The sequence below is a fragment of the Xiphophorus couchianus genome, chromosome 24, assembly GCF_001444195.1.
Source record: "Xiphophorus couchianus chromosome 24, X_couchianus-1.0, whole genome shotgun sequence".
In the NCBI taxonomy this organism is placed as follows: Eukaryota; Metazoa; Chordata; class Actinopteri; order Cyprinodontiformes; family Poeciliidae; genus Xiphophorus; species Xiphophorus couchianus.
Window position 1 is genome coordinate 15221852 of NC_040251.1, and position 18926 is coordinate 15240777.

The following is an 18926-nucleotide window of genomic DNA, read 5'->3' on the forward strand; positions in this document are numbered from 1 at the left end:
TGGAGCGCCCTCTAGTGATGGCAGGTGAAATCTCCGCTCACTTCTTTGCGAGACGAGACCGGAGCTTAGGTGTGGAGCCCATTTCCGCCACTTTGTTAAAAAAATTAACGATAGTGTCTCAAATATAAGTTTATTCATAGATTGCTTATTTAAAAATGTACAATAAAGTTTTGTAAAATACATTTTTCTTTATTTTTGATTAATTTATGCAAATATAAGTCAACAGATCTTAATTAAATGCTCAGCTTGGATTTAATTTAAATGTAAATCATGAACCTTTTGTCGTTTTGATGTTTAAAAATAAAGTTTGCATAAACTTTATTTACTGGTCAGAATCCAGAGCTGTGCAGCTCATTACCAACTTCAACTGTGATCTGCACAGAAACAGACACTCGGCCTTCAGCGAAAGCATGTTTTCTGATTGCTGGTTCAATACAAGCAAGTTCCAGACAAAATGGGAAGATTTCTGAATTAAAAGCTCATATTCCATCAATTTTCCACAGGTAGATCTGTAAATGTAACCATCAAAAGCCAAATAAACTCATGGTATTTTAAAACTCGAAATGCTACAAATGGCCACAAGGGGGAAGCAGAGGCCACATGCTAGTCAGTAAACAGTTTTGAGTTGAAAATCTGTGTGTGTCAGGTGTGGAGTCACCTGTAAGTGAAGACACGTTGGTCCCGGCCTACAGCAAAACCCGCCGCCATCACTGCGTGTTCCGGTCCACCAGATGCTTTTTCATTGGGAAAAATGAAAAATGCTATTGCTTTTTCATTGAGTCATTGGGAAAAAGCTTTATTTTTAAATAAATCTTCTTCCAGTGACAAACGGCTCAGCTTCTGCATTTCTTCAACATCATAGAAATTTTACACAGAAACATACTGAAAAACATTTACGATGCACCAAGCTAAACTTGTAAACTTAATTTTTTCATCCCACGTTTTAATGCTGCAGCATAAACTACAGTTTCCAGGTTGAGATTACGCTGAAATAAAAGACGGATTCATCTGAACATCAAGTTAGCATCAAAGCAGTGTTTACATTCATTTACAGCCATGAGGAAAGCTCATAAAAAGAACAATAACCTGCTGTAACCTGACCTTCACATCCAACAAATCAAATCTCACCGTTTACTAATATTTACATTTCAACAATCTGCAAAATTAAGGCTTTAGATTTAAATATGAGCACAGAGTTAAAAGCTTAAATGAGATATTTCCGGTCAGAAAAGAAGTAAATGATGAACATGAAGGAAGTTTTATTACTGTACCATTTGTTCACGCGTTAAGATTAAACTAGGAGCTTTGCCAAAGCAAACAGCTCACATGTTGACTTGATAAATGATTGAGATTTTGTCCAGAATAACTTAATGAAACCACAGCCTGGGAGGAAACTATTTAACTTTATTTTTATCCAGGCTTTAAAGTTGATGGGTTAGCAGCTGAAATAACTAAAACAAAACAGGTTTAAATGGATTTGTTGTAGATGTTGCACTAACTTCTTTTGGTCAGTAGATGGTGCAATTACTGACCCTGTTGAGTTACTTTAATTAATTAATAGGAGATAACAAAATATTGGAAAAATATTAGAGTTTGACTTATTTCCATTTGTCCGTCTGTCTCGCATACATAAAGATGAAGTCAAAATTATTACCCCCCTCTACCTAATTTGACGTTTTTGTCAAATATATATTTTTAACGCTGTTAAATTAATCATTCTTCAATCCATCTTTTCCCAAACACTCGTAGTTTTTATTTTGGATGCTTGCATTAGTTTGCTTTGCACACAGAAACCAAATTCTTTCACAAACACTAAAAACGTTAGCACAAACCACGGTAGTGAAATCATGTTCTTCTACTTTGTAATGCTCAGCTTCTAATCAATCAATCAATCAATTACGGTAAAACTAAGTAGATATTGACACTGGTAGCTTTTGGATTAAATAAAAACTATGATCTTTAAATTATTGATCTGTTGAGAAATCTTTGACAAAAGCTTTAAGTTTCATAGGGAGGATAATAATTTTGACCCTGAAATTTTGAATCTTTGCACTCAGATTTCAGTTGAAATTTCTGGATTCTAAAGAAAATAAAAATGTTTGACATAAAATGTTGCTTTTTTTTTTGGTTGTCAGAATAAAGAAAACACATCTTGGACCGGGCTGAGAGCTGGAGCTCAGCCACCATAACATCGTACCTGCTTCCTTTGCCTAATGGACCTTTGCACTGACACATCCTCTCTGTAGTCATAAAAAAGTCAAACTGTGGTAATAGAGAGCTGCTCCATCAATCAGCTGCAGCGTTTTACAGCCCAGCTGAGCGCCGGCCTCCAGGAACCGTGTGCTGCTGTTACAGCTGAGCTACGCTGAACCTCTGGACACGTGAAGAAGCGGAGAGCCCACCCACTGTGACCACAGGGTGAGATATGCTGTATGTACACTGAACTGGAAAACACCAAAAAGTTCCCAAAGGTTTCATCCGTCATCGCTGTCCCCGTCAGTCCAGTCGTGGGCGGACAGAGACGTCTTCAGCTCCAAGAATGAGTGGGTTTCTGTGGACAGAGTGTCTCTCCTGTCCCCCCTCCGTCCCTTTGTGTCCTGTGTGACCCGTCACTCAAAGCGCTCGTAGTTCCTGGTCTGCCTGACCCGGGGGATCATGTCCCGCAGCAGCCTGGAGGACAGAGACGACACTTTGAGGGCAAAACTCCATATCCCAGCATGCAACTCTGGAAAACACTTTGCTTTTTAAATCACATTACCTCCCTAAAATAATGTAAACTTTCAACCAAGATCTTTTATTTTTATAAATCAGCTTTTTAAACTACTGAGATTCACCAAATTCATATTTATCACAGAAATTAAATCAGATTTATGACATTTGTTTGTTTTGATTAGTAAAGCCACTTATTTTGAAATTCACATTTTGGTCGATCAACATAAAGTTGTGCATAATTGTAAAATAAAAGGAAAATGACAGGATTTTCTTTTATTTTCAGAAATAAAAACCTGAAAAGTGGGACATGAAAATTTATTTAGCTACTTTCTACTTTGCCTGTATAACCTGTTAGTGTTTCAGTAGAATGATAATTAAGTTTTTTCCAAATGTTTATTGACAGCTAATTATTTTCTCTCTGATCATAATTATATCACACACAATCCCATTAAAACACTGAAAGTAATGTGACAGATTGTGAAATTTGTTACTTTTTTTATCAGTTTTTTTAATATTACTCACTTTTTAACATATTTAATCAGAACCAGAGCCATTGTTGGCACTTACTTGACTCCGTAGGCTAGGATGATGAGGCCCATGAGGACCCCTACTGTTCCGTCCAGGTACCACACCTTGGGCTCATGTTTGAACACTTCAGCACTGATGAGGATGGAGAACCCCATGATGCCTCCAACCAGAGAGTTAAATCCTGGAAACCAGAAACACAGTTTAGTACAGAAAACTTAATTCAGCGTCTGACACATTTTGAAATGTGAAATATGGTCATGGCAGCACCATGCATGTACCCACCCTGAATTTTATTTTGTTTTTTTTTTTACTTTTTTTTTTCCAAATTCATGCCAATGTATCACTTTAAAGTTGCCTTCATTCTTTTGTGCAAGTTTGAGAAATCGTTTATTCTCCATGGCAACTATTCAGAATCAAACATGCCTGGTTGGACCTAGCTCTACCTTCAAGACGCAGCTCCGTCCCCACTCAGTTCCTTCAAACTAGCCAGAAGCAATTAGCAAACACCTAGTTAAACAGCTGAGCTCATTATAGGAGCTACTTCTCACTGAAACGCTGCTATAAACTGTTAATAGAGGAGCCATGTTGCGATGACTTCCTGAAGGTGGTTTCAGAAAGAGCAAGAGCTTCTTAAAGAGACAGAAGTCCAATTTCAAGGCATTAAATTACAACGTGTAACTTCTTTTAAGTCATATTTGATATATGTAGCATTTCTATAGCAACTAAAGGTAACAGTAAATGGATTTTACCATAAAATGGTGCTATGCATCTTGAAAATACACAACACTGCCCCTTTAAACTTGTAAGCAAGTAACCTTTTGGGGAAAAAAATGTACTTATATGAGTAGTTTTATTGCACTTTTTACTTTTGCTTGTATAATCAAACTATTGCTGCTCTTACTTGAGTAGATTGATTTTGAAACATTAAATTCTTATTTTTATGCTAATCTGATCATCTTCTACACATCACTACATCTTTATGGTTTGTATTTTATTTGTTTATGCATTTATGTGAAATTCCTCTGGCATGCAGTGACTTCCTGTTGCTGTGTTTGCTCACCATCGGTGATGAGCGCTCGGCTGGTCAGCACTTTGCCGAGCATGAACTTGATCACGGCCAGGACGACGCACACCAGGCCGCTGACGATGGACACGCTGAACAGGAAGTTGTCCTGAAAGAGACGGAGGACGACAACGCAGCTTCAGTTTTATTCTTCTTATGCAGAAATCTGACTCTGCTGTAGACAAAATAATTCCCCTAAATGACTCTCTTTAGCGTTTCTTTAATTGCTAAAACCTCTAGTTGCTGTTTGGCTTTAATAACGTCCTTTCTGTAGCTTCTTTAAGATTTCAGAGCAGAGAAAGCGAAGCAGCATAAAAGCTGGAGCACAAAGGAAGGCTGCAGAGCTCTCAGCGGCTCTGCGGCAGCATTAATATTGCACTACGGCCTTGAAGCCATGAAAAGCTACTTTGGCTCCCTCACACATCAAAGAATAGAGAAAACCTGACTCAGTGCTGTGGGTGAAACCCACAGAGCAGATTATGTTCACACCATCGATTACATTCTTTAGTGGGGGAGACAGGTGAGCCGTTCTGTAAGATTTAAGTTCATTTTGACGCTTAAAGCTCAAATAAACCCCCAATAACCACAGGAATCAAATATAGTTCGACTTCCAAGACTGGAAGCTTCCATTATGAAAATTATTCATATTTAGTCGATAATTATGAGGCATGATTTAGAAGTTTTATTTTTTATGACGTACATCAAAAATATCTGTAAAATGAAAAGGTGCATATTAAAAAATTTTATTTTGGGTAAAGATATATTTTCTGCCACTCATTTCATAAAGAAAAGCTAACTAGAGTGACATATTTCAACTCTGTTCTCGTTTCTTTTCCGTACTGAACCCCACAGCATGATTAGCCCACCACCATGCTTCACTGTGGAGTGTGTTCAGCTTGTTCTTTTCTACCAAACAAAGCGTTGTCATTTTTTCCATTTTCAGATGATTAACAGTGATCCATGAGCTGCTCAAAGCTTTGGATATTGTGTTATAACCTAACTCACAACTTTACCTTTGACCTCTTTGCTTTGTGGATTATATAAATCATTTAAACATTTAAGATTTTAGTTTTAAAGCATTTTAAACCATTCATCCTTTACTTTCAGTTCCCCAATTATGTGCTACTTTTGCTGGTGTATCATAAAATCCCACAAAAATAAGTTTTCTTACAAATGTCTGATTTAGTTTAGGAGCAGTTTCATTTGTATGTCCAAGTCTCCCTCAAACTCCTCTTCTGATTGGTTGATCAGTCCCACAGGACAATTCCTCCACAAACAGATTTTTAAAATATTTTTATTTTAGGAGATGAGCTCAAACTCAGACATAAATAAGGATTTTAGGTTTTCACCTCATTGCAGAGATCAGCTTTGTTGTGTATGCTAGCAGATGCTAATTGGGTACGGAGGAACAGCCAGGTGACAAACCAAACAAACCAACCTCCTACATCTAAGCTGCATATTTAAGCAGCTGCTTACCTTATTAATATTTTATGGGGAAGAGTTGCAGAGGTGGGGTTGAGGGAGAAAATGTACCTAATTTCCAACTGTGGCACAGTGAGGAAGGCTGAGCTACAAGACGAGTGTGAGAGGAAAAGAAGGAGAAAAACACAATCTGTCGGGTTTGTTTATGCTTTGGTGGCGGCCATGTTTGAGCCCCGTCCGTCTGCTTCTCTGCAGCAGCAGATGAATGGAGTGAAAACACAGTCAGGCCAATAAATCAATACAGGATTTGGAAAACTGATTGAGTTTCTAACAAACGCTTAGTAATCCATTAAAAATATGATTATTGTAGATCAACTGATATAGATTTGTAAATGTAATAACAGGCAATCAATGTTCAATCACTGCTTTCATTAAATATTCACACATAATCACATTTTTTAGATTTTATTTGCCAAAGCAATGTAATGTGAATAAATGCAGTGTAAAAAAAAACTATTTTTTCTTAAATAATCTACACACTGAATTTGTCGGAAAAAAAACTACAATTACAGCTAGAAGTCTGCCAAACACAAAAAGGTTATTTTTATTCAACCTTCCTTATCAATAAAGCAACCTAAAAACAAAACAATCTGCTCTACAAATCTGCAGTTTAGCCTCACTTAAAGAAAAGCAGTTTTCTCATTCAGACAAGTTTAATAAATACGGTAAAGTTTGTGGCTTCAACAGTAAAACAAATCTAAATAGATGGCAGTTTTATATCAGATTTAATTTTAACAGACACACTCTTAAATTAAGTAATCTATACTTTTTAAAAATCCCTATACGTTCCTGTATATAATTATTTTTACAAATTTAATTAAGATGCAAAGTTGTTTCTACGGCGACCACTACTGCCTAGCAACAGGACGATAAAGCTATTTACAGAAGTGTTAAAGCTTGTGAGGCTTCACACCTGAGACTTGTGACATTCTTCATCCAGCAGCACCGGCAGAGTCGCACCTCATCCTCACAAACAGTTAGCAAAAAAAAAAAAAAAAACGAGTTTAGAAAAACAAAAACTAGCACAAAACTAGAGAGTAACCTCTAAATGTAGCACTTTTTACTCCAAGATCTCTAATTTTACTGGTTTAATTTTACAACCAAAACCTACATGTCCAACTTTTATGATCATGATGGCGATGACGTCACAACTTAACACATGGTGTTCCAAATTATTACGCAAATTAGATTAAAGTGTCATAAAGATTACATTTTTTGTTCTGCTATTAAATTTCTAGATATTATTGTGTGTCAGGGCTCTTTAAATCACTATAATTAATTTCAGAGAGCTGTGTTGATTAGTTTATCTGGTGAGCTCAATTAAAGAAAATCTACTTAAGAAGGATGTTCCACATTATTAAGCAGGCCACAGGTTTCAAGCAATATGGGAAAGAGAAAGGATCTCTGCTGACGAAAATCATCAGATAATGTAGTTGCCGTATGACAAGATATGAAAATATTAGATAGTTAACAAAAACTGAAGCATTATCATCGTACTGTGGCTGATTCAGAACAAAGATGGGTTTGTACAGATAAAGGCAGAATGAGGAAGATTTCTGTTTGACAAATTCACCGGATTAAGAGAGCAGCTGTTAAAACTAAATATACTCAGGTCACAACTCTCAAAACTAACAGAATAATCTGAGTTTTTTTGCATTCTGATTTTACGTTTATGTGCGGAAAACACCCAATATGGTAGGCCCAATGTCAGCTAATGTGCTTAAACGATGAAGATCACACAATTTTCTATTTCTTTTGACTGCAGAATTATTATAAATGTGCAAAAGCATCCTCTTTTTCCACTACTGCAGTATCTGGCAGTGGTTTAATATCATTACTTCTGTTTTAGACTGTGCAATAGCAGCTGAAAAAACTAAACTAATAAAAGTCATTATCTAAAGTCATCATTCTTTAGATAATGACTACCTTTCAATAGTCATTATTTGTATCCATTTCTCTCAGCAGGGAATGATCATTGTCTGAATGCTGTTTATTTTGGATTCTATAACAGGTATACATATTAGATCACCTGTTTCGAACTCTGAAATCTTTGGCAGAAAGTCCCGGTTACAATCTGACAGAGCTGCAAAAATAACCACAGATTCCACTGAAAAATCTGATTATGCATGCAGCATTTGTCTTGCATTCCCAAGCTTCAGTTCATGTGTGCAGGCAGAAAGTCAAGCGATCCTGGTTAGCCATGCAGCTGTCACCAATAGTTTACAGTATTCTGATTATTTTAAGTTATTTTTACCCCTAAATGTGAGATTTCTCCTATATGAATCTTTTCCTGCCTGTTCTTGTATTAGAATAAATTATTTCACTAAAGAATATTTATTTATTATGGATTTGTGATTGATAAATTCTCACCACTTCTGGCAGCAGCTTGGTGGCCAGGTCATGGATGGCTTTTCCCATGATGCAAAGGGAGGACAGGATGAAGATCACACCCAGGATCACGCAAGCTCTGACAGGAAGAAGTCAGATGGTGATCAGAAACAGGAAACAAAAAAAGACCAGTGTGGGGTTTCACATTCAAACAAACCAACTTAAATCTTCCTTACATTAAAATAGCGTGACAAGGAGTGTATATATGTGTGCTTTGAGTATTGATTGAGAAGCAGCAGATGTCCTTTAACGACCTTTATCCAATTAACCGAGTCTAGAGGGAGGCAGGAGCCAGTTGGAGCATATGTCCTGGTCATGCATGGTTACCAGAGTGGGCGCGCTCAACGTCTGAGGGCTGCTCTCGAGCAAAACTCGGAGAGCAGGGTTTTGACTGGATGAGGTAACCATGGCAACAGCCAGCATCCCTTTGGGAAGCCCGCAGCAGGACAAACATCCCCGCTAACTGGCTCCCTGTTGTTTCCCGCACAATGCCGATGCTGCTGGTTTCCCTGCAGCTTTCAGATAAACTACCTTTCTGTTTAGGTTCATAAACAAGCAGAGAATAATTACGATCTGAACGACAACGTCGGATTCTGGGAACAAAAGCTGTTTTTATTTCAAGAAAGCTTCAAATTTGATTTCAGAGAAAGAAAAAAAAGTCCTTAATATCTTCTGTTATCAGACCTCAAGTGTGTTACCGTGGTAACCAGACCGCCTCTGGGGTTCACCGTTCAACCGCGTCTCGTTTATGAAACGCAGACAGGTGGACAAATTAAAAAGAATAACATGGATCCCTGGAAGGCTGGTAAAAGGGAGCGCTGCAGTCTGCAGAATCAAAGGTAGACTAACAGCGCGAGTCAAGGTGCATAGCACACTACAAAACCACAAATATTACCAAACATTTGTCTAGTTTCCAGGGAAAATATCTTCACACACTTGAAACAAGACAAAACTAACATACAAGGAATTTTCAGCAAGATATAGGAGCTTGTTTTAGGTTAATAATTCCTTAATATTGATGACACTAGTTCCACTTCTTATTAACTAGTAGTTTTTCATTAATATTAAAGAATTGCCATCTTAAAACAAGCTCATATATTTTGCTGAAAACTTACTTGTAAGTTAGGTTTGTCTTATTTAAGTGTACCAAGATAAACACAAATATTTGGTAAAATTTTGTGTTATTTGTAGTACATTTTGAGCTAATTGGAGGGAAGAAATCATGAAACCTGAAGTTGACTGAATCCGTGTTGGTCAACAATTCAAATCAGTTTGGTTAAATTTGTGAGCAACTTTTACACATATCTTTTACACGTTTCCATCTCTCCTCCGGAGGATATGATCTCATCCATCGTCTCTCCTGCAATTACTTGATACTCCTCTGAGACCGAGATGCAGCTCGACTCCTGGGTGTGTGTGAAGCCAACATATGCTCCTTTAGAAGCAGCACAGACAGATCCAGCTTTTATCTGACTCCCTCTGTAAATGAAGCCTCTGTTATGTTGGGTTATGGAGTTTGGTGAGTTAAATACTGCAAAAACACAAAATCTTACATATTATTTTTGATCCAGCTTCTAGTGCAAGTACACTTGAAATAAGATATGAGCTTGTTTTAAGTCAATAATTCATTTTTCACTTGTAATAAGTGCCCACCACAGAAAATAGTTTATTTTTTTACTGTGAACTTTAAGTCTTTGTATGGAACTATTGAGAACAACGGCGACAGAGACAGGTGAGAGAAAGCACAGGTAAGGATAGCCCACCTGGTCTTCCGTAGCTTTAGCGTTATTTCGTTCTCCAGTTTTAGGTTTTGAATTCAGTTTTATTAAAAAAGGATGTTATTCCGCAAAGAAAAACGTGTTTTTCTGTTTGAAAAAGTCACTCAACACAGGTGAAGCTAATTGGCCAGGTCTTCTTCTTCTGCTTTGTTTTAACGGTGGCAGGAAAGCAACGTTTTGGTGCGCATTACCGCCACCTACTGGAATGGAGTGGATCGGGACGCAAAATACGGCTTTGGAAACAATTGAGCCCACTTAAAATGATCAGTTTCTCTTATTTTACCTTTTATTGGTATATGTCTGAGAAAAATGGACATTGTTCTTTTATTCTATGAACTACTGACAACATGTCTTTGAAATTCCAAGCAATAATTTCGTATTTATTTGCAGAAAATGAGAAATGGTCAAAATTAGGAAAAAAGTGCAAATAATACAAGAAAACAAGTCTGTATTCATTTAGAAACAACAATACAATTTTTTTTAACTCAGGAAGAGTTTAGAAATTAATATTTGGTGGAATAACCAGGAGGTTTTCAATACGGTTCAGTTGAGTGGGCTCTTCATTTTTTCCAGAACTGAATATATCTCAGTTTTATACACTAAAAATAAAATAAAATAAAAATAAAAACAATATTCTCTCCATTAATTTTGTCTTCTTGAGATATCTCAACAAGATTTAGAAAAATTGTTTTATAACTCTTGTATATATCAAACTACCAATTCCTTCTCTCAACTGAATAAAAATAAATAAATAAAAAAACGTTTCACGTCTCTTCTCGAAAACAGAAATCACTGTCAAAGTTTGTTTTGCTTATTTATCTGCCAACTAATTTCCTTTTACTTCAATATGTGGAAAATCCGTACAAAAGTAACTATTAAACCGATTCAACATCCAAATCAAGGAAGTCTATGTCTTTTCCAGACGGTGCATTTGCTGCTTCAGAAAATTTGAACATCAAACAGAGCACCTCCCAGCACAAAAGAATAGATTTGCGCTTGCAAGGTGACAAAATGTGGAAATGTTGCACTCACATGTATTCACGGTGCGCCGAATGGACGGCGGCTGCGTTGCTGTAGCGCCACAGCACAATGACGGAGGACAGCACGTCCAGCGTGGCGTCAAACTGCAGCGAGAAAGCAAAAAAAAAACATTTAGCATGCAGTTCACGTCATTAACCTCAGTCTGGATCTGAGACGTGTTGGTGTGCACTTACAGCGAATCCAAAAGCAGAAGCACTGTGGCGCATGATGGACACAGCTGCGAGAAAACACAGAAACATAAACTCAACGTTTACGTTTCTTTTAATTGTGGGACGGCAGATAAGTTCTGCTTTCTTATCAACTCCTGCAGAAAACCGGACAGATGAGACGAGAGGAAGTGAAATCTGAAATTTGATTTGGAGGTAGCAAACAGATGCAAACATTTATGCACTTGCATCAGTGGGGAGAAATCCACCTCTCCAGGTTATTTTTAGAAAAACTCACAGGGGGGCAGAGAGCTTCTAGCTGCTCATATTGTTTCTTTTTCCTCCATTTAAGCTCCCTACTATCTTCTGCTTTTGTTTCATCTTCATGTTTCTCTCAAGGATAAAAACACGATCAAAAACTGCAGCACTTGCACTGCAAACGAGCCCTGCATTCAAATCACCGACTGGGATCTTTTTATGACACCTGAAGTCTGTGGAGCTGCATCTCTAATATATTAACCTCATCTGCTTGTAGAATGAGACAGATTAAACTCGAAAACCTGACTTAATGTACACAATCTACTTTAAATAAGCAGGAGAAGTCTGAAACTGACAGCTGCTGATGTCAAAGCAAATAAGAAAGGGTGAGGACACAACGCACACAAGCCCCAGTTTACACAGCAACTCACGTTACTCTGACTTATTCTAGTTTGGAGAAAAAGCAACGCTAACTCTGAGCTGAAACACGGAGGTGGAAGGATCATGATGTGGGGTTGTTGCTGCTAAAAGCACAGGACGAATGTTCTTAAAATTACTAACATTATGGACAACAACAAAAGCTGTGTTTTCAATAACGTAATTGGACATTTTGAAAAGAAATTTGCTTAATGGAAAATTTTAAATAAAAAATCCTGTTTTCTATATAAAGTTTTGGCGCCAGATGAGATGAGAATAGAAATGGGTTAATTTCACAAAACTGCAATGGAAACAATTTTTTCACATCACACAAGCCACATGATCAACAATCAGATGTTATTAATGGCGCAAACCAAGAAGACGACAACAGGACGCTGTGATACTGACTGCTACAGGAGATTTTCTTTTGCCTGCAGCCAACATTTAATTTCCATTTGGGATCAAAACAGCATTTTCTAATTGGTTTTGAACTAGATTAATGCATTAAGCCAATAAGTAGCTGAACCTGATATGTAGCTTTTAGACAGCTGAACAAACAAAACTTTCTGCTGCTTATTTGGCAGTAATCGTTGCAACTTTTAGCTTCTGGAGATCCTAAAGATCTGACTGTGATGCTACAACTGTATTTAAAAAATATAATATCCTCCTAAAACATGCAAATTTACATTTTGCACAGTATTTAATCAAAAGAAATTACACTTTTGTGTTTTCTTGGTTTTAATAAATGCTGTCCTCACTGTAACAAAGAAAGCTAGATCTCCTTCTTATCCCCTTTCACCTTTATTAGGAGGAGAAAAAGCGACATTTTGCATAAATACCTCAGCTGCAGCTCTGCGGTCGTCAAAGCTGAACCCAGTGCTGGTTAATTGGCTCCCAGGGAAGCTGGGTGGGTGTCACACACACACAAGGTGCTGCTGTTCGCTTCTTTGTTGCTGCTTGTCTAGGAAATGCTGTCTGGTATTACTTTTATTTTTACATTTAACCGACTGACGCCGTCCATCTCTGCCTTTTTAATTGAACAAAAACAGAAGCTGGTGTTCAACCTAAACAAACAGGAACTGGTTTTGTTCTTGTTCGCTCAGCTGTTGTCAAACAGTCCCGCCATGTTTCAGTCAGAGGACGCGCAGACAGGGTATCAGGTGTGAGCCATGGCATGAACATGTATGTTTCCCCCTCTGCTGCTGCAGCTGCCAACCGTAAAAACCTCTAACAACTCGCTTTACAGAGTCTGAGTGGCACTAATGGTTTCCGGGCTCATCAGGGCCACAGAGGGGAGAGGCCCCAAAATGCTCTGACATGCCCGAAAAAATGACCTCTGACTCTGGATTAAAAATTTCACATTTTCGCCTCATAAAATCAATATTCATAGTAAGATTTAGAAAGAAACAGGCGAACTTGAACAATTTTTATACATAGTTTCGGTTCAATTCACACATAATCCCAATAAAATACATTGAAGCTGGTGGTTGTGACTAAGCCTGAAGAAATAATCAATTAGTTGTATAGTAAATTAAAAGAGCTCAACAATTAAAGGGCAATTTTATTTACAAAGACATCATAATTCACTTCATTTATTGCTTTGGTTGTGTGCTTTTCTTATTTTTTAATTTTTCTTATATTTTGGATATTTAAAATATATTCCAGCTCCAGTGTTAAATGTTCTTTACAAAATTAAAGAGTGATTTTTGCATTATTATCCCATTATCAATATATTACTTGAAAATGCTCAATATTATTGAGTATCGTAATAATTACCAGGATAATATAAGGTCCAGTGAGTTGAAAATGTGAAAAAGTGAGAAAAACTCGCTGAAACATGAACATCACCTGATCGAAGTGAAAACTTTTATTGTTTCTGTGAGTGTCACTTAAAAGTCCTCAACCATCTTATTTAACTATTATTTTCACGTTTATTTTTAATTTTTCATGCAGATGACGAAATGATTTTCAGCTGTATGATATGAGAAAATGTGATCAGGTTTTCCGCCTGCAGAAATCAAATTCATTTGAGTGAAAGCTCACAAAGCGCTTTCCTCATATTTAATCAACTCCGGCTGGAAACAGAGGTAATTTTACAGACACTTTAATGAGCCGTTATGCAACAGCTGCAGTGAACTGTTTACCAACTGATCCTGATTTCATTTTAAATTAAACTATTCATGACACAAACAACAGACTCAAATCAAAAACAAAGCTTCCAGGCGTCTAATTTCTGCTGCTGCATTATGTGTTTATGAACTAAAATACAAAATATATTTATACTGGCTTTTAGCACACTGAATTAAAAAGGTGTTGTAAATTATTTACATGCAATCCTGTGGCCAGTCATCCAAAATTAAGGAAATCCGGACCAATTTAATCAATATTCGAATTTTTATCATTCGAATATTATGAATCTTTGTCCTTTTGTTACTTTTAATAGGTTTGACACAAAATCCCAATAAGATACATTAAACTTTGTCATGACGTGAGGAATGAGTTCTCTGACTGAATGCCTATTTGGCACAAGAAAAACCATCAACACATAAAGTTAAAGGAATCTAACAATTATTATTATCAGTTATTCTGATAGAATAATCGGATAAAATAAAATAAACCAACAATTCGGCTCCTTTTTTAAATAAGAAAATAAATGTTTTAATGCCTAAAATGCAATAACAGCATTCCTTTAGTGAATTTGAGTTAAAACTCATTTATAGGCAAAGGTGTTTTTATCGTAAACACAAAATCTATAAATATGTATTTGTACAGTTTTGACCTAATTACTGTTCTGAATATGTTGTTTTTTTCAACAAATTACCTGCTTTGAGTCTGTACTCCAGTTAACAATTAATCGGTTACTAAATAAGGTGATGATTATTTCAATAATCGATTCATTACGATTTACCGTTGTTTACAGACAAAGGCATTTTCATCGTAATTGCAAAATAAATGTATTTTTTGTATAGTTTTTGCATGATTTCTGCACTGAATATGTTGGGGGTTTTTTCAGCAAAGGACCTTTTTTGAGTCTGTACTCCAGTTAGCGATTAATCAATTACTAAATAAGTTGACAATTATCTCAATAATCGATTAATCACAATTAATCGTTTCAGCCCTAAGAACTTCTAAGCTGTTGAGGTGTCTAAAATAAATTACTCTTACATTATTAAACCACTGGAGTCATCTACTCATGTAATTATTGGGTCCAAAATCAAAAAAACAACTGTGAGTAATGACAGAGTAACTCCTGCTGCTGCGTTGCCCTCATTCATCACTTTGTCTCATTTCTGCACCTAATCTGGAAGCAGTGCCATGTTTCATTTATGAAGAGAGAAGCTGATGTGTGACGGAGCAACTAGTCCTCCTGCCAGGCTGATGAAAACACTGCATACAGTCTGAGAGAGAGAGAGAGCTGCTGTGTGTGAGAACAAATAAAAACATAATGATCCTTCATGACATTAGTAGCAGTCTTCAGACCTAATATGCTCATCTGCTGCAGGTAATCAACAACACCGCAGCAATGTGGGAACTCTTTTCAGGAACTAATCTCTGGCTAGTGAAGAAGAAGAGGAAAAAGAAGGAGGGAGCATCTCAGTCATCTTCTCAAGCAAACTGTCTTTGGTTATAATAACTACAGCCCAGCCCTCATGTACCTTTGGATTAGTGAAGACGTGAGCAAACACTAGAAATCCAAACATGTGTTTCAGTGAAATAAAGTCACTCACTGAAAGCGGCGATAGCTAGGATGATGGTGGCCACGATCGACGCCCAGGACACCCAGAGAGCTTTCTTTCGGTAAATCTGTGCTTCATGAGGCTTCAGGCGCATGCTGCTCTCCAGAAGACCTACACACGACAAGAGATCCAAACTTTTGTAGTTCTGATGTTCTCAACCTGCAAACAATCACTAACTTTGTCTCCCAGAAGAAATATCAGGGGCAAAACGTTCTCTTTAACATGCTGACATTTTGTTTTCTGCCTCTGATTCCTTTATTCTGAATATATACACAACTGCTCTGGTTGTTGTTAACTGCATTTCAATCTTCCCTGGTTGTTAGTTTGCAGAAAACTTAAATGTCCTTGGAATACAAAAAAAAAAAAAAAAACATCAGAGATACTGTGAAGAAACTGCATTGGGAGAAAATGTTCTCCCTGCAGAACGACCGCATTAAAATGGGAATAAAGCAAACCCTGCAGGTTCAAGCTGTTTGACTGACTGGATCCCTGATATCCACCCTCTATCTCACCAGAAGCTAAAATGACTCATGAGTTTCATACATGATTTATGACGAGTTAAAGAAAAGTATAAGCAATAAAAGAAACAACTTTCCTCTCAATTTGTGCTATAGTTCCAGTTATTCCTGCTTTCATTTTAGCTGAAGCAGGAAGGCGTCTGAACCATTGCAACGTCAGCCTGAAAGGAACAGTTCATCTGCAGGTTTCTTCCAGTTAAAAGGTGGTAGTTCCTTCCCACTGTCACCCCATGCATGATTGCAGCAATTCAATGGAAACTACATGTTCCCTAATTTTTCATTTTTACTAATTAGCATCACAATATCTTCTGAATATAACTGTATTATGTTTATTTTGTAATAAAGTGGACAAAACTGAACAGAACTGGACTAAGTAGCTTTTATAGAATTAATTAACGCTACATAAATGGACATGTTGACCACTTGTGAGCTGCCAAAAATTAAAGCAAAGTGCTGCAGATAAACTTCCTGGATCTCAGTTCAGGTATGTATCCTTATGGAAGTCCAAATGTGTCACAAATGAAGCAAGAGATTTATTTATTTATAAAGACACCCAAAATAGTTTAAATATATAAATTCTTTAAGGATTAAGTAAATAAAATCATCAATTAAGAATCTAATAATTTTATGTTAGGGGTAATTATGGCAGTATTTATTGATTTCATTATTCTTGTGCTGCATGTTGTGAAGAAAATATAATTTTACAAAAACATTAAAATTTTTGAGATATATACTTTTACAAATACCAATCAGCTACTTACTTAATAATTATTATTTATACAGTTTTCCTACTTAACTTAGTGCTGATTCATATTAGCCAAAAATGGTTGGTTGATTAAATTAGGAACCTCAATATTTTTAGTGCCAGAATAACACTGATAAAATTTACTATTATACTTTTACTATTTTTGCAAACAATGTAAATTAGATGAGAAAAGATATAAAACAGATGAGAATATCTTTGAATCTTATGCCATAATAACCTAAACCACACATTAAAGCAGACTTCAGTAAAACACCTTTTGTTTAAACACCTGTTAGTTAAATTATGTACAAAAATGAATATTTCTGACGTCACTTACCCCGATCCTCTACGCTCTCTGTTATCTTCATCTCCTGATCCATCTTGAAACCCTCTCCCTGACTTTCTGTGTTATTCTCCTGCTGCGGCGGGGAATCCGTCTGCTCGCACTGGCCGTTCACCGCCGTGGGCTCCACACCAGAAGCCGGTTCCGGGACGGTGGCGGAGTCTGGCGGGGATGGGTCCGTCATCTTGTCGGCTGTGGTTCCAGTGAGGCACGCCGAGAATGTCACACCTGGGCAGGAGAACCAGCCTTTCCAAGGAGCAGAGACCCACAGACAGAGTTGGGAGGGAGGAGGGAGATTCCTTGTAGAGTTGCGTGTCCAGTTGCGCCAAATTACGCACTGCAAGTGAGACAACACCGGAAATTGGGGAATACGGATTTCAAAACAAACTCCGGCGAAAATAGTCAAAACAGAATAATAGGAAGAAAACGTAATTCTATTACTAATGTTTACAACATATAAAGTTAAAGAGTGCTGCAACGAAAACAACCTCCGTTATTTATCATCATTTATCATTATGACAGTAATGTCATGGTTTGGGGTTGTAGGTGGTGAGGTAGACGCGATGGACCCACGACGTAGTGATTAATGGGTTGCTTAATGGTGAAGACAAGGAGTACAGAAAGTCCAGGCAGCGCAGATAAAAGCTAGGAACGCAAACTTTGGTTGCACTGGTTAACAAACAACGTGGGACAAAGACCCGACAGGGAAACACAGACACGGGTGGGTATAAATACACGGGGATCAATCAAGGGGCGGACAAGACGACACAGGAACTAGATAAACACACAGAAAACCCAAATCCCCTCAAATAAAAATGACTTGAATTCTTGAATATAAATTAAATACTTTGTACTATATTAATTTTAAATAAATAAAGTACATGCATGTATTGAAAATTGTTTTCAAAAAGTCCATATTTGTTTAATGTTCGAATGTAATATTTTAAACTTAGATTTATTTTCATTAGCTGTAAGCCAAATGAAATGAATGGCAAAGGGCTTTAAAACATAGCCGATCTGTGTGTAATTGGTTATGAGTTACTGAAATAAATTACCTTTTTCCAAATATAACTTAATGAATTTGACAGTACATGTCTATTAGCATTTCTTATATTATTATTTTAGCTAGTTATTTTAAAGTTTAGTTTTTACAAAATACAACCAATCAGTTAGAAGGTTAAAACATTAAAAAGTTTGCTGAACGACATTTTCAACAAAAAAAACCCTTCATGCCAAAAGTTAGCTGTGAGTTTATTTTGAAGGAATAGAGCGGAAGTCGCAGACCTAAACGTTGACCAACCTGACGGGAGACGTTTTGACGCGCAGTGTGTGGACAAGCGGCAGGGACAGAGTGGCAGCTCTGTGAAGGGGTCGCACCAGCTCTCTAATTACTATCCGTGGTGGAAAACACGAGACCTGCGCGGCTCGCGCTGCCGTCGCACGAAGCTCAGCTGCTGCACCACTGGCGCGCGCGCGCGATCCGGAAACGCGAGGAAAACATCTGGTCTCGTGAGGTTTGAGCGCGTGCGTCGCTGCACAGCTGTCCAGACAATGAAAACTCATCCATAAACTTCGTTGAAAACATAATGTCTGAGCGTCATAGATTGATCAGTTGGATCAAGAAAACTGTATCAGTATTTTAAACATTTTTAATCACATATATTTAAAAATAGATATATTCTACCCAATTTATTTACCGCATGTTTCTTTTTTGAATCGTTGTAACACTAAGCCCCCACATTGGACATCAATTAAAAAAAATCCACAGAG

The 18926-nt window shown here is 37.1% G+C and overlaps 1 protein-coding gene across 2 annotated transcripts; it reads right to left on the bottom strand.

The window, feature by feature from the left end:
- Window positions 1-780: 780 nt before the first annotated feature.
- LOC114140435 (transmembrane protein 163) lies at window positions 781-18643 on the bottom strand. Of its 2 annotated transcripts, none has more exons than XM_028010273.1 (9): window positions 18457-18643; window positions 17151-17493; window positions 15542-15661; window positions 11166-11209; window positions 10984-11075; window positions 8156-8252; window positions 4301-4412; window positions 3280-3421; window positions 781-2670 (listed from the first exon to the last, which is right to left on the bottom strand). In XM_028010273.1, exons 2-9 carry the CDS (start codon window positions 17338-17340, stop codon window positions 2610-2612), a joined length of 858 nt encoding a protein of 285 aa, XP_027866074.1. In that variant the 5' UTR covers window positions 17341-17493; window positions 18457-18643; the 3' UTR covers window positions 781-2609. The 2 variants fall into 2 exon arrangements, with proteins under 2 accessions (XP_027866074.1, XP_027866073.1); XM_028010272.1 differs by lacking the exon at window positions 18457-18643 and adding an exon at window positions 17645-17863.
- Between the last annotated feature and the right edge of the window lie 283 nt (window positions 18644-18926).

Coding starts and splice junctions, on each gene's coding strand:
- LOC114140435 (XM_028010273.1), bottom strand. CDS start 17,340: ATGACGGACCCATCCCCGCCAGACTCCGCCACCGTCCCGGAACCGGCT. Junction 11,210..15,541: donor CCTAGCTATCGCCGCTTTCA/GTGAGTGACTTT, acceptor GTTTTCTCGCAG/CTGTGTCCATCATGCGCCAC. Junction 3,422..4,300: donor CCGAGCGCTCATCACCGATG/GTGAGCAAACAC, acceptor TCTGGTTTCCAG/GATTTAACTCTCTGGTTGGA.